This window comes from Saprolegnia parasitica (assembly GCF_000151545.1).
Source record: "Saprolegnia parasitica CBS 223.65 unplaced genomic scaffold supercont2.22, whole genome shotgun sequence".
NCBI lineage: Eukaryota > Oomycota > Saprolegniomycetes > Saprolegniales > Saprolegniaceae > Saprolegnia > Saprolegnia parasitica.
In genome coordinates this window covers 226727-238898 of record NW_012156416.1, presented here as the reverse complement: position 1 = coordinate 238898, position 12172 = coordinate 226727, and the positions used below count along the sequence as shown (strand labels likewise).

The window sequence follows — 12172 nt, the reverse complement described above, 5'->3', positions numbered from 1 at the left end:
CAAAGCAAGAACAACACATTTTCCCCTCACGCCACTCGCGACGATGGTGTGGTAGACAACCACGGATTCGAGTACCTTCAACCGAATGTGTTCGTGACAACAGATCATGCAAGAGTCACGGTCGTGTCAGTTGCCATGGCGACAGCAAGCACACTAGCTATCACTCGATTTTGCTCCACGACCTAAACGGTAGTTTGCGTCGTCGGTACACATAGAGTTGCATTCAATTGTAGCATCAAAAACCAAACAAACGACAAGTTGTGTGTCTGTTTATAGTAACGCTCAACGTGCAGACAACATGCATGCATGTAAACAGACCGCGCTCACACGCGGGCGTATGGCGTGCTGCCGTCGCCCGCTTCGTCGGCGGCACCGACGGGCGATTTCTGCTTCATCGACTGCTGGTGCGCGACAATCCCTTCGGTCGAGTAGATGGCGAGGGCCACCCAGACAAGGATGAAGCCGATGAGCTTGAACGTCGAGAAGGCTTCGTTGTACACGAGAACGCCAATCACAAACATGAGGCTCGGGCCAATGTAGTGCAGCACGCCGAGGAGGCTAAATGGGATGCTCTGCGCCGCGGACGCAAAGAGTACCATAGGAATCACGGTCACAACGCCGGCGCCGACAAGCAAGAAATGGCTCAGCGTATCCACGTGAAGAAACGCCCCCGACCCCATACCTTGGACAACCGAGAGGTAGATGACGGCCGGTACAAAAAGAATGCCGGTCTCGACCGTCATGCCGTGGAGCGCACTGAGCGGCGCTTGCTTCTTGACGACGCCATAGAGCGAAAATGTGGTACCGAGCGTGAGCGCGATCCACGGAAACGTAGCGTACGCGATCGCTATGACGAGAACACCTCCGAACGCGAGCGTGATCGCGAGCCACTGCCACAGACGAAGCTTCTCTTTAAAGACGACGACCGCGACGACGACGTTGACGAGCGGCGTGATAAAGTAGCCGAGGCTCGTCTCGACGACGTAGCCGGCGTTGACAGCCCAGATGTACACGACCCAGTTGCTGAGGATGATGATGCTCGCGATCGTGTAGACAGCAAAGACGCGCCAGCCGCGGGCCGCGGCGCGGAAGGCCTTGAAATCACCCTTGACCGCGAGGACGAGGAGAAGGACGAGGAAGGACCAGACGATGCGGTGGAGCGCGAGCTGCTCCGCGGGCACGGTCTCGAGCTGCTTCCAGTACATGGGAAGGACGCCCCAAATGACGTACGCTGTCGACGCGTAAATGATGCCGGTTTGCATGATAAACGAAAATGAATTGTGCAAAGTATGGAACGAGCGGACGTCGGTAAGAAACGACAGACGGCGGACACCCACGGTAAGAGACTACGCATCCAGTCGAATTTTGGGCCAACAAGACCAAGGGGTGACACACCTGTTGCGCTTCCTACCGTACGTCAACCGATTTTAAAACTTACATAACACGGAATCGCGCATTCTTTAGGTGTTGTTTTGTACTACAATGCATTGTGTCGCTACGAAGTGTTGGCAAGGAAGAGAATGCAATGTTGTCGTAGGTCGACCTTCGTCGTTGCAGCTTGGAAACAGAGCTTGCTACCTTTTACTTGTTTTTTTCGTTTACTTAATAGTGTATCGAATGTTGTTTCCTTCTGTTCGAGAGAGACTGTCCACATGGTTGTGGTTGCACTTGGGAAGGTTGCCGGTCCACGGCCAAAATCTCTTTGATTGCCTCACTTTGACCTGCATTGCGCACGAGGAGTGATGGTTGTGCTACGTTTTGTTGGCACTCTTGGGCATATTGCATGGCAGGAATAAGCGACAGTCGCATAGGAATACACGGTGCTGGGATTCGTTGGCGACTTGAATACGGATCTTGCGTTCTAAGGTTGCATTTTACCGCGTGCGGTGCCCACGCTTCGGACAGCTTCTCGGTGCGACAACGTCACCGACAGTATGCTGAACACTCAAGCATTGTGCCTCTTCCAAATGATGGCCGCCCTGCGGCACAACGCATGGCTACGCGACAACTTTGTTCCGGCATGTGCCGTATACACGCCACGTCTCCCGCTCGGCTAAGCCTCTCGGCGGCCGGCTCGTCGTAGCACCTTGGAATCGATAGTCCACCACCAGTTCAGTGTAAATTATATCTAAATAGACTCACTTCAACGTCACCGACAGTCATGTACCACCTGCGTGGTAAGCGCCAAACCAGCAGCAGACTCACGCCATCGACATCGGCGTAGGAACCGTAGAGAGAGAGAGTTTTTCGTAGCGCAGCGGACTCCACTGGTCAAGTACCCTGAATCAACTCCGTTTCCCCGTGTAGGCCCGCGAGTGTTGCGCACAAATTACGAAAACCCATTTTGCAAACAACGAGTTGTCCGGATATTGTTAACACGCGCGATGGATTCTAAAGTAAAAGGTTTTCATTTCTACCAAGTACACGCCGCCCTTTTTCTTTTTTGGAAGCGCCTGTGCGCAATCGCGAGGACTCGTCTAGACGCGCGTGAACGGCGTCGCATCGATCGTCGGTTCGTCTTTGGTAGAAGAAATCTCTTCGGTCGTTTGGACGACGGGTGACAGAACGTGGGCTCGCTTGGTTCCTCTCTGGTGCACGAGACCTTCGACCGTGTACACCGCAAGACCCGTCCAAACCAGGATGAAGCCGATGAGCTTGGCCGTCGAGAAGGCTTCGTGGTAGACAGCGATGCCCAAAACAAACATGAGGCTCGGGCCGATGTAGTGCAGTACGCCGAGAAGACTCAGTGGGATTCGCTGTGCCGCGGACGCAAACAACACCATTGGGATCACCGTCACAACGCCCGCGCCGACAAGCATGAGGTTGGCGGTTGTGCTCACATGCAGAAAGCCGCCGTTGCCCATGGCCTCGGCCACCGAGAGGTAGATGACGGCAGGCACAAAGAGGATGCCTGTCTCGACCGTCAAGCCGTGGAGCGCACTCAGCGGCGCTTGCTTCTTGGCGACGCTGTAAATGGAGAACGTGCAACCGAGCGTTAGCGCGATCCACGGAAACGTAGCATACGCGATCGCTATGACGAGGACACCAGAAAAAGCAAAGCCCATCGCGAGCCACTGCCAGAGACGGAGCTTCTCTTTGAAGACGAGGACGCCGACAAGGACGTTGACGAGCGGCGTGATAAAGTACCCGAGGCTCGTCTCGAGGACGTAGCCGGCGTTGACAGCCCAAATGTACATGACCCAGTTGCATAGGATCGCAACGCTTGCGATCGTGTAGATGGCAAAGACACGCCAGCCGCGGGCCGCGGCGCGAAAGGCCTTGAAATCGCCCTTGACCGCGAGGATGAAGAGGAGGATGAGAAACGACCACGCAATGCGATGGAGCGCGAGCTGGATCGCTGGCACGGCGTCGAGCTGCTTCCAGTACATGGGGAGACGCCCCAAATGACGTATGCCGTTGCGCCGTACAGAATTCCGGTTTGCATCTTGGAGATGTAGTTGAAAAGTGACAAGCTAATGTCGTTGTGAATACCTATCCGGTTGTTGTTTTCCCCGACAGCCGGATGCTCGAGCGACGGCAAAGATCGCTGACTGCGACAAATACATATTTTACAGGCCTGTGGTGCACAGCCATGCAATATAAAATACGTCCGCCAAAACTACATCATAAAAGAATCGTATTTCTATATGGACGGTGTGCGATTGTGATTTGTGTGGGCTGCGTACATTCTGCAATGTTGGCGGAATATTACACGCGTTGATGCGTGTCAATGGACAACGTCGGGACGATAGAAGTGCTTTCATTCATCATGTGGCCGTCACGATGGTGCTCCTAAAGAAAGAGAGCTTGGACTATTACTGAAATAAAATTATATGCTAGATCGTTTTTACTTTGTTTAAACCTACTACTAGCATCATTGTAATGCGTAAAGTGAGGCAATCAATGATTGCCTCACTTTGACCAACATCACACATCGAGAATGATGGTGGATACTGCATCTGTACTGTATTATTTGATATCTCGTTGCAGATTGGATTTCAGAGGTAAATGAGGCCCCCTCTGGTCTCTTGGAGGATGGCTTTAGCCTTACTCGTGTCGTATGCCAAGCACAATCAAACTGAATATGGATTCGTTTTTCTGGTCCGAACCTGATAACAGCCTTGACAATGAGTGCATTAGCGTATCGGAAGAGGAACTTGACGCGCTCTTTCTGCATAATAACGCTGCCGGAAGTCCCAATCCCGGTCAAATGGGACTTCTAGGGTTAGGTATCATTGCGATTGCCGTGAAGACACATATGGTGGGGCTAGGGGTGAAACGAAGACCGTTGCGCACGGTTGCGGTGCGTGGATGCATGCTGTCTCATCCAATAATCGTTCACGCGGCATCTCTGAGGTTCCTCATCGGATCAAGTCCGTCGTCTCGTGGAGATCCGTTGGCTTCGACTCCCTTCATGCACCAACCACTCGTTCCACGTTTGCAGTCAGTGAAGGTCCTCACATTTTTTGCTATGGACGCTTACATTTCTCTAGTATCACGAATGGGCCCCTACCCGTAGGAAAACTGGCACATCGGGCATGGCACCGAGGCATATCGCCTGACGTTTGCATGACCACCGAGCGAGCATTTCGCGTGGCTAGGGAGGGTACTGCTAGGTAGTTGCAATCTCGAACATGGAGAAAGATCGCAGAGCAAAACAGAATGTGTGTCCCGTGCCACGGTGCTGTCGTCTCTTGTTGGCCACCATAGCATGTGACATGGACATCGCGATGTAACCAGTGAGAAAATATGAGTGTGCACTTGTACATGAGGTGTGAATCATAAACAGACGTTGGGAAAGGTGTGATTGAGAAGAGATAACGCTATACATAATGCATGTTTCATGTTGAAAGAACCTTAGCAAACACACAGTCAAATCTAGTGCGAGTAGAGGGTCGTCATGGCAGGGGGTGCGCCACCTCGTGTCACTCGTCGGATTCGTCGTGAACTCTTGATGTCTGTCAGCTCAAGCACCTCTCCACAAGAATGCTTGGCACAACCTCGTTCTCAACTCCAAATCGACAACAAAAACATGTGTCGCCCACGTACGGTACGAAATCCACCCCTACAGACAGAGGGTTGCAGTAGGTTCGTGTCGCCAGCCGTGGTTGGTACAGTAGTCTTGAATGCACAATCACCCATGGTGGTTTCCAGAATTTCTACGCGAAATCAAGAGATACTCCAATCGTGTCTTCATTATTCATTTGGCGTGCTGTCATGAACACCGGAATCCTCTACTGCGTCACAGCCTACGTTGTCTGGGGCGTCTTGCCCATCTACTGGAAGCAGCTCGAGGCCGTGCCCGCCGACCAGCTCGCGCTCCACCGCATTGTCTGGTCGTTTGTGTTTCTCTTGATCGTGCTCGCGATCAAGGGCGAGTTCACCGCCTTGCGACAAGAGGCCCGCGGCTGGCGCGTCTTTGCCGTCTACACCATCTCGAGTGTTGTCATCCTCGCCAACTGGATGACGTATATCTGGGCCGTCAACGCCGGCTACATTGTGCAGACGAGCCTCGGCTACTTTATCACGCCGCTCATCAACGTCATCATCGGCGTCGTCGTCTTCAAGGAAAAGCTCCGGCTCTGGCAGTGGCTCGCGATCGGCGCGGCCTTTGCCGGTGTCTTGGTCGTTGCGATTGCGTACGGCAAGTTTCCGTGGGTCGCTCTCACCCTCGCGATTTCCTTCTCGATCTACGGCGTCGTCAAGAAACAAGCGCCACTCAACGCCCTCCACGGCATGACGGTCGAGACGGGCATCCTCTTTGTGCCCGCCGTCATCTACCTCTCCGTCGTCCAAGCCAAAGGTGACGGCGCCTTCTTGCACGTCAGCACGACCGACAACATCTTGATCGTTGGCGCGGGGATCGTGACCGTGGTGCCGCTCTTGATGTACGCGTCGGCGGCGCAGAAGATCCCGTTCAGCCTCCTCGGTATGCTGCAGTACATTGCGCCGAGCCTCATGTTCATCATGGGCGTCGCCGTCTACAACGAGGCGTTCTCGCTCGTGAAGCTCATTGGGTTCATCCTCGTGTGGGTCGCGCTCGCCGTCTACTCGGTCGAGGGCTTTGTGTTTCAAAAACAACAGCAGCAACAAGTGGCCAAGCCGGCGGCTGTCGCGTCGCCACGGGGCGATGAGGCCGCCTATGAGCGTGTTTAACTTGCTTGCATTGGAAATGAATATAAATATTGTACAATTGATCTAAATTTCGTTTTCTTTGGCATTGGTTAGTTGCGGAGAATCGGCGGGCCTCCGACCAAGGTACTTTGCAATGTCGCGATGGGCGAACGGCAGCGCGGTAGTCAACGTGCTATCCAGGTCGATGGAATGTCTGACACCTCACACACCGGGGCGGCATATTGCCTGGCACTAGAATTGCGATGTTATCAAACAATTCAAGTCTACCTTGCCTTTCAGACCCTAGCCCTTGTATTTGCTCGCTCGTTCGACAATCGATGCGGCGCACACGCTCCCTTGCTAAGAGAGACTCCCAGCGCACAGGGACCCGGTACCATCTCAGCACTTACTACAACTCGACTCGGTCCTAATGCTTGCCGTTTCAAAGAATGTACACGACGAGAGTACCCAACACGAAACCTTTACCGTCTCCGCTTTGCAACTCTTGCACGCATCATACATGTTGCATGGGACCACTATCCCTGTGTGTGGGATATATATGAGCGACTGTGTACACTCCTTTTCCGACAGAGGAAAACGCAAGCACTATATCGTTAATTCGGTTCTTCCCAGCGAATTCATTGCTCAGGCTATTCAAGATGCGTCCCGATCGAGCTCTGACGCCAGCACATGATTGTGCAAGCGTTCAGCATCAATATGCAGTTCATTTTCGTCCAGCTCATGCTGCACCAGAGATGAATTCCCGTGGTGTTCCTCGGTGCGTTGCAGAGCGATGGTCAACATTACAATGTACAGTGCTAGTACATACCTTGATGCAGCATGTGCAGCGTCGACCAAGTGCTCGATTTCGCAGCAATCGAATGAACGGCTGGCCGACGTCAACTAATAAATGCTACCCACGATACCAATCGTGCCCTTGAAGTTGGACTTGCGGGCATGTGTTTGCACCCGCTTGAGACTGTGGGACGAGACCTCGTCGTGTCTCGGTTGCACACCAGGTGGCCACGCCTTGGCCATGGCCGCGACCGCCTTGCCTTGCGTCTTGGATGGCCGCGCTTGCGGGCCGCCATCGTTGCTTTGCCTGCAGGTACACAGCGACACGCAGTGCGCATTTATAGTCTCGTGTGCCTGTTTATGCGAATGGGCATGGCCTTTTTTGGCCCTGGTACGCAATCACCAGTGGTTTTGCACCCTACCCCTACATAAACGACCGCACCCACGCACTCACTTTTCAATTGTATCCACCATGCGCACAGGGATCCTCCACGGCGTGCTCGCGTTTCTCTTCTGGGGCTTTATGCCCATCTATTGGAAGCAAGTCGAGTCGATTCCGGCCGTCCAGCTCGCACTGCACCGCATCGTCTGGTCGCTTTTGATCCTCGTCCTCATTTTGCTCGGCACTGGTCGATGGGCCGACTTTCGGGCGCACGCCCGTGGGTCGCGCATCTTCTTCATCTACACGATCGCGAGTATCTTTGTGTTTGCCAACTGGGCCCTCGACATTTGGGCCGTCAACGCCGGCTTCATTGTCGAAACGAGCCTCGGGTACTTCATCACGCCGCTCTTCAACGTTCTCTTCGGCGTCGCTCTCTTCAAGGAACGACCGCGTGTCTGGCAGTGGATCTCCATCGCCCTGGCGACGAGCGGTGTCCTCATTTGTGCGATTGACAATGGCACATTTCCGTGGGTTGCCCTCTCGCTCGCGATCACGTTTTCCATCTACAGCGTCGCCAAGAAACAAGCGCCGCTCAATGCGCTCTACGGCCTCACGCTTGAAACAGCCATCTTGTTCCCGCCCGCGATCGTGTACCTTGTCGTGCTCGAGATCCAAGGCACGGGTGCGTTGGGTCGCGTCTCGGTCGTCGACAATTTTCTCCTCGTCGGCTGCGGCGTCTGCACCATCATCCCGCTCCTCCTGTTTGCATCGGCCGCCCAGCGCATCTCGATCAGCCTCCTCGGTATGCTGCAGTACATTTTTCCCAGCGTCATGTTTGTGATTGGCGTCGTCTTGTACAACGAGCCGTTCTCGATGACCAAGCTCATTGGCTTTATCCTGGTCTGGATCGCTGTCGCCATGTACTCGGTCGAGGAGTTTGTCTACTATAAAAACCACCCCAAGGAAGCCGCGATTGTCCAGACGCCGCGCGAAGACGTCACGCCGTTTGAGCGCGTATAGGTATCGAGATATGAACACAATTTATGGTTGCATTATATACAAGTCAACTTTGAAATCGACGCGACTCCGTGGCGGCATGGAGATGTGGTAGAATGTTGTGAAATAGAAGCGAGCAAAGCCATAAACGGGTCGAAAACAATGGTATACACTATTAGACAGCACGATTTGCGTATTACATGTAGTACTCGTTGCAAGGGAGTTGCTTGTTTCAATTCGTTTTGATTTTGGCAAAGGGAGCTGGTAAGGATCGTGTGGCTGGATGCACGCGTGGCTCGAGATGCGGTGCGTACAAACCATCACTGGTGCAATTCGTATTTTTGCAGCGAAATAGTGTACCTTGCATGCAAGAGTGGACTTCCAGCGGACCGGTTGAAGGTTGGGTCCACACATCTGGTTCAATATAATGTACTCGAGTGGACATTTGTGTCTATGCTGTGTCCATGATCGTGTAAAAACAATGCATACCCTTTTATGCCCCCGCTGTTGACAGTCGACACGCTGCCCAGCCCTCGCGGGGCAACTGCGTCTACGCAGGTTTCAGCTGTAGCTGGCGGTCATGTTATGTTGATCAAAGACATCAACACCAAATTCACATGACCATCCATGATCGGATCTACGAGCAGTCCCGATGCGGCTAATTCAAGCAACCGAACCCGACGACAATCGGTTCCAATTTATGATAGCATTTCAATGGATGTTTTCGCAACACGAGTATATTACCAGTAGCGGCCTTGAATTCGTTGGCACAATCCAGAAAAAAGGTACACGCATCACGATCCTATTTTTCCATGACGTGGCATCCCCCAAGCAGATGGCTGTTTCACGTGGTCAGGAGACGTGGCGCCATTGGCTCGCCTCACCGCGATCCTCCCGGTTAGCCTCATCGCTCGATGTGTCGCAAGCTTCCATCCGACTTCGGCGTCCAGATAGTAATCCTCTACCACACGTTTGCAGACGGGTGCTGCGATACGCTCCAGATGTGTGGTACAGCCAAGCCTCGGATTGGCGGATAAACCTTCCGTAATGGATTGAGCCACTCCAACGATCACACCCCCGCGCGCCGTCCAGTCAAGTCCCACCGGCGTGTCCGTAAAGACGCCAGCTGTCGTGCACCTGCAAGCATGCTGACGTGAACTGCTCACTTTTTCATTTGCCTCGGGACAGCAACATGGCCATCAACGTGGGCATTTTGTATGCCACAACATGCTTTGTCATCTGGGGCCTCTTCCCGCTCTACTGGAAGGAGCTCGAGGCGATCTCGGCCGTCCAGCTCGCGCTTCACCGCATCGTGTGGTCCTTTGTCTTCCTCGCGCTCATCATGTGCTTCACGGGCCAGTGGACGACGTTCCGCACCGAAGTCGCGAACCGCAAGATCCTCATCACCTACACGCTCTCGAGCATCTTCATCTTGACCAACTGGATGACGTACGTCTGGGCCATCAACGCCGGCTACGTGGTCGAAACAAGTCTTGGGTATTTTCTGACGCCGATCCTCACGGTCATTCTGAGCGTTCTCGTCTTCAAGGAAAAGCTGCGCACGTGGCAGTGGGTCTCGATCGTCATTGCTGCCAGTGGTCTCCTCGTCGTCGCGATCGCGTACGCCAAGTTTCCGTGGGTTGCGATGACGCTCGCGGGGTCCTTCTCGATCTACGGCTGCATCAAGAAGATGGCGCCGCTCAACTCGCTCAACGGCCTCATGCTCGAGACTGCGATCATGCTCATTCCGTCGCTCATCTATTTGATTGTCGTCGAGTGCAACGGCACCGGCGCGTTCGGCCATGTCGATACCAAGTCGACCTTGATGCTCATTGGCGGTGGTATCGTGACCGTGATCCCGCTCCTCCTGTTTGCCTCGGCGGCGCAACGAATCCAGTTCAACGTGCTCGGCATGCTCCAATACATCTCGCCGAGTCTTGTCTTCCTCCTTGGCGTCCTCGTCTACCACGAACCGTTCTCGACGACCAAGCTCATCGGCTTCATCCTTGTCTGGGTCGCGCTCGCCTTGTATACGGCCGAGGGCATTTGGAACCAGAAAAACCATCGAGCGACAAGGACGACGCCGCCGATGTGCCGGTTGCGGTGGTGGTCGCCGTCGAGACGCCGCGCGCCGAGGCGACCGAGACCCCGTACAAGAGTGTGTAGACGGAGCACGTCGCTTTGGTGTAAAGTGTGTTGAAATATAGAGAGAATTGTACAATTTCCATTGTTGGTGTACCAAATTGGAGTGTCTATAAACGCGTGATGAGCCGGCACATAGCTCTCTCGACGGAATGTGTGGTCTAGTCGCGTCTGGGTAGGCGCGCGTTGTTTCAAGATAAGCAGTCCACGGTACTCTATGCCTTCTCAGAGAATATACTAAGAGGAGTTCAAGGTCCATCGTACTCTAAGCCATCTCTCCGAAAATATACTGAGAGGGGCTAGAGGGGCACCGCTGAAATGGCCGTTGGTGACACATTCTAGTGCAACACAACTATTGCTCGTATCAAACTGTATTCATGTAAGTTAGACGCGCTCATAAGCGGCCTCATCGCCCCGCGGCGACGCGACAGCCGCCGGCTTGACCACTTGTTGCTGCTGTTGTTTTTGAAACACAAAGCCCTCGACCGAGTAGACGGCGAGCGCGACCCACACGAGAATGAACCCAATGAGCTTCACGAGCGAGAACGCCTCGTTGTAGACGGCGACGCCCATGATGAACATGAGGCTCGGCGCAATGTACTGCAGCATACCGAGGAGGCTGAACGGGATCTTCTGCGCCGCCGACGCGTACATCAAGAGCGGCACCACGGTCACGATCCCCGCGCCAACGATCAAGATGTTGTCGGTCGTGCTGACGTGCAAGAAGGCGCCGTCACCTTTGGCTTGGACGACGGAGAGGTAGATGACGGCGGGCACAAAGAGGATGCCCGTCTCGACCGTCATGCCGTGGAGGGCGTTGAGTGGCGCTTGTTTCTTGACGACGCCGTAGATCGAGAAGGAAATCGCGAGGGTGAGAGCGACCCACGGAAACTTGCCGTACGCAATCGCAACGACCAAGACACCGGCAAAGGCCGCGCCGATCGCGAGCCACTGCCAGAGCCGGAGCTTTTCCTTGAAGACGACGACGCCGATGATGACGTTGATGAGCGGCGTGATAAAGTGCCGAGGCTCGTCTGCACAATGTAGCCGGCGTTGACGGCCCAGATATACGTCATCCAGTTGGCGAGGATGACAACACTCGAGATGGTGTAGACGGCAAAGACGCGCCAGCCGCGGGCCTCTTGTCGCAAGGCGGTGAACTCGCCCTTGATCGCGAGCACGATCAAGAGAAACACAAACGACCAGACAATGCGGTGGAGCGCGAGCTGGTCGGCGGGCACGGCCTCGAGCTGCTTCCAGTAGATGGGCAAGACGCCCCAGACGACGTAGGCTGTGACGCAGTAGAGGATTCCAGTGTTCATGGATGGTAATGAACGAAAAATGGATCTTGCAGCGATGCTCTCGAAACCACCGAAATGGCTTGCATCGCAGGAAGGAGACAATCAAATTGGCGCTGGCGACACGAACGTACTTCAACCGGTGTTCACAGAATCGTGGATGAAGGCAACAACATCTGTTACGTTGGCCTTGGACGCTGATGAGAGCTGGCCCGAGGACCCGTTGAACATACCTACTACTGTAGCTGAGGATCGCGTCTCGCCGCCGTATCGGTTTGATGTTCCTTTGATGTGACCGTCGACGGGCATTTATTGAAAACCACTGAGATCAAAGAGCAGTCGATGGAAGGCTGCGCCCATGATATCATCGTAGTCCGTCCAACATGGGCTGCGATTGGTCCACGCGCGGATCGTACCGATCCCGCTTCGAACACGAGGAGTGCCA

The 12172-nt window shown here is 54.2% G+C and overlaps 6 protein-coding genes across 6 annotated transcripts; 3 read left to right on the top strand and 3 right to left on the bottom strand.

The window, feature by feature from the left end:
• Positions 1–200: 200 nt before the first annotated feature.
• SPRG_06467 (RarD protein) lies at positions 201–1262 on the bottom strand (the record flags this gene model as incomplete). The annotated part of the gene is made up of 1 exon (XM_012345284.1): positions 201–1262. The coding sequence occupies one exon, from the start codon at positions 1260–1262 to the stop codon at positions 324–326; it is 939 nt and encodes a 312-aa protein (XP_012200674.1). The 3' UTR covers positions 201–323.
• A 1215-nt stretch (positions 1263–2477) lies between these two features.
• On the bottom strand, positions 2478–3389 carry SPRG_06466 (hypothetical protein; the record flags this gene model as incomplete). The annotated part of the gene is made up of 1 exon (XM_012345283.1): positions 2478–3389. One exon carries the CDS (start codon positions 3387–3389, stop codon positions 2478–2480), a length of 912 nt encoding a protein of 303 aa, XP_012200673.1.
• Positions 3390–5208: 1819 nt separating this feature from the next.
• Positions 5209–6196, top strand: SPRG_06465 (RarD protein). The gene has a single exon (XM_012345282.1). It carries the CDS (start codon positions 5218–5220, stop codon positions 6154–6156), a length of 939 nt encoding a protein of 312 aa, XP_012200672.1. The 5' UTR covers positions 5209–5217; the 3' UTR covers positions 6157–6196.
• Positions 6197–7376: 1180 nt separating this feature from the next.
• Positions 7377–8355, top strand: SPRG_06464 (RarD protein). Its single transcript, XM_012345281.1, has one exon. It carries the CDS (start codon positions 7382–7384, stop codon positions 8309–8311), a length of 930 nt encoding a protein of 309 aa, XP_012200671.1. The 5' UTR covers positions 7377–7381; the 3' UTR covers positions 8312–8355.
• A 1124-nt stretch (positions 8356–9479) lies between these two features.
• SPRG_06463 (hypothetical protein) lies at positions 9480–10453 on the top strand (the record flags this gene model as incomplete). The annotated part of the gene is made up of 2 exons (XM_012345280.1): positions 9480–10315; positions 10357–10453. The coding sequence occupies 2 exons, from the start codon at positions 9480–9482 to the stop codon at positions 10451–10453; spliced, it is 933 nt and encodes a 310-aa protein (XP_012200670.1).
• Positions 10454–10813: 360 nt separating this feature from the next.
• On the bottom strand, positions 10814–11751 carry SPRG_06462 (RarD protein; the record flags this gene model as incomplete). Its single annotated transcript, XM_012345279.1, has 2 exons — positions 10814–11458; positions 11488–11751. The coding sequence occupies 2 exons, from the start codon at positions 11749–11751 to the stop codon at positions 10814–10816; spliced, it is 909 nt and encodes a 302-aa protein (XP_012200669.1).
• Between the last annotated feature and the right edge of the window lie 421 nt (positions 11752–12172).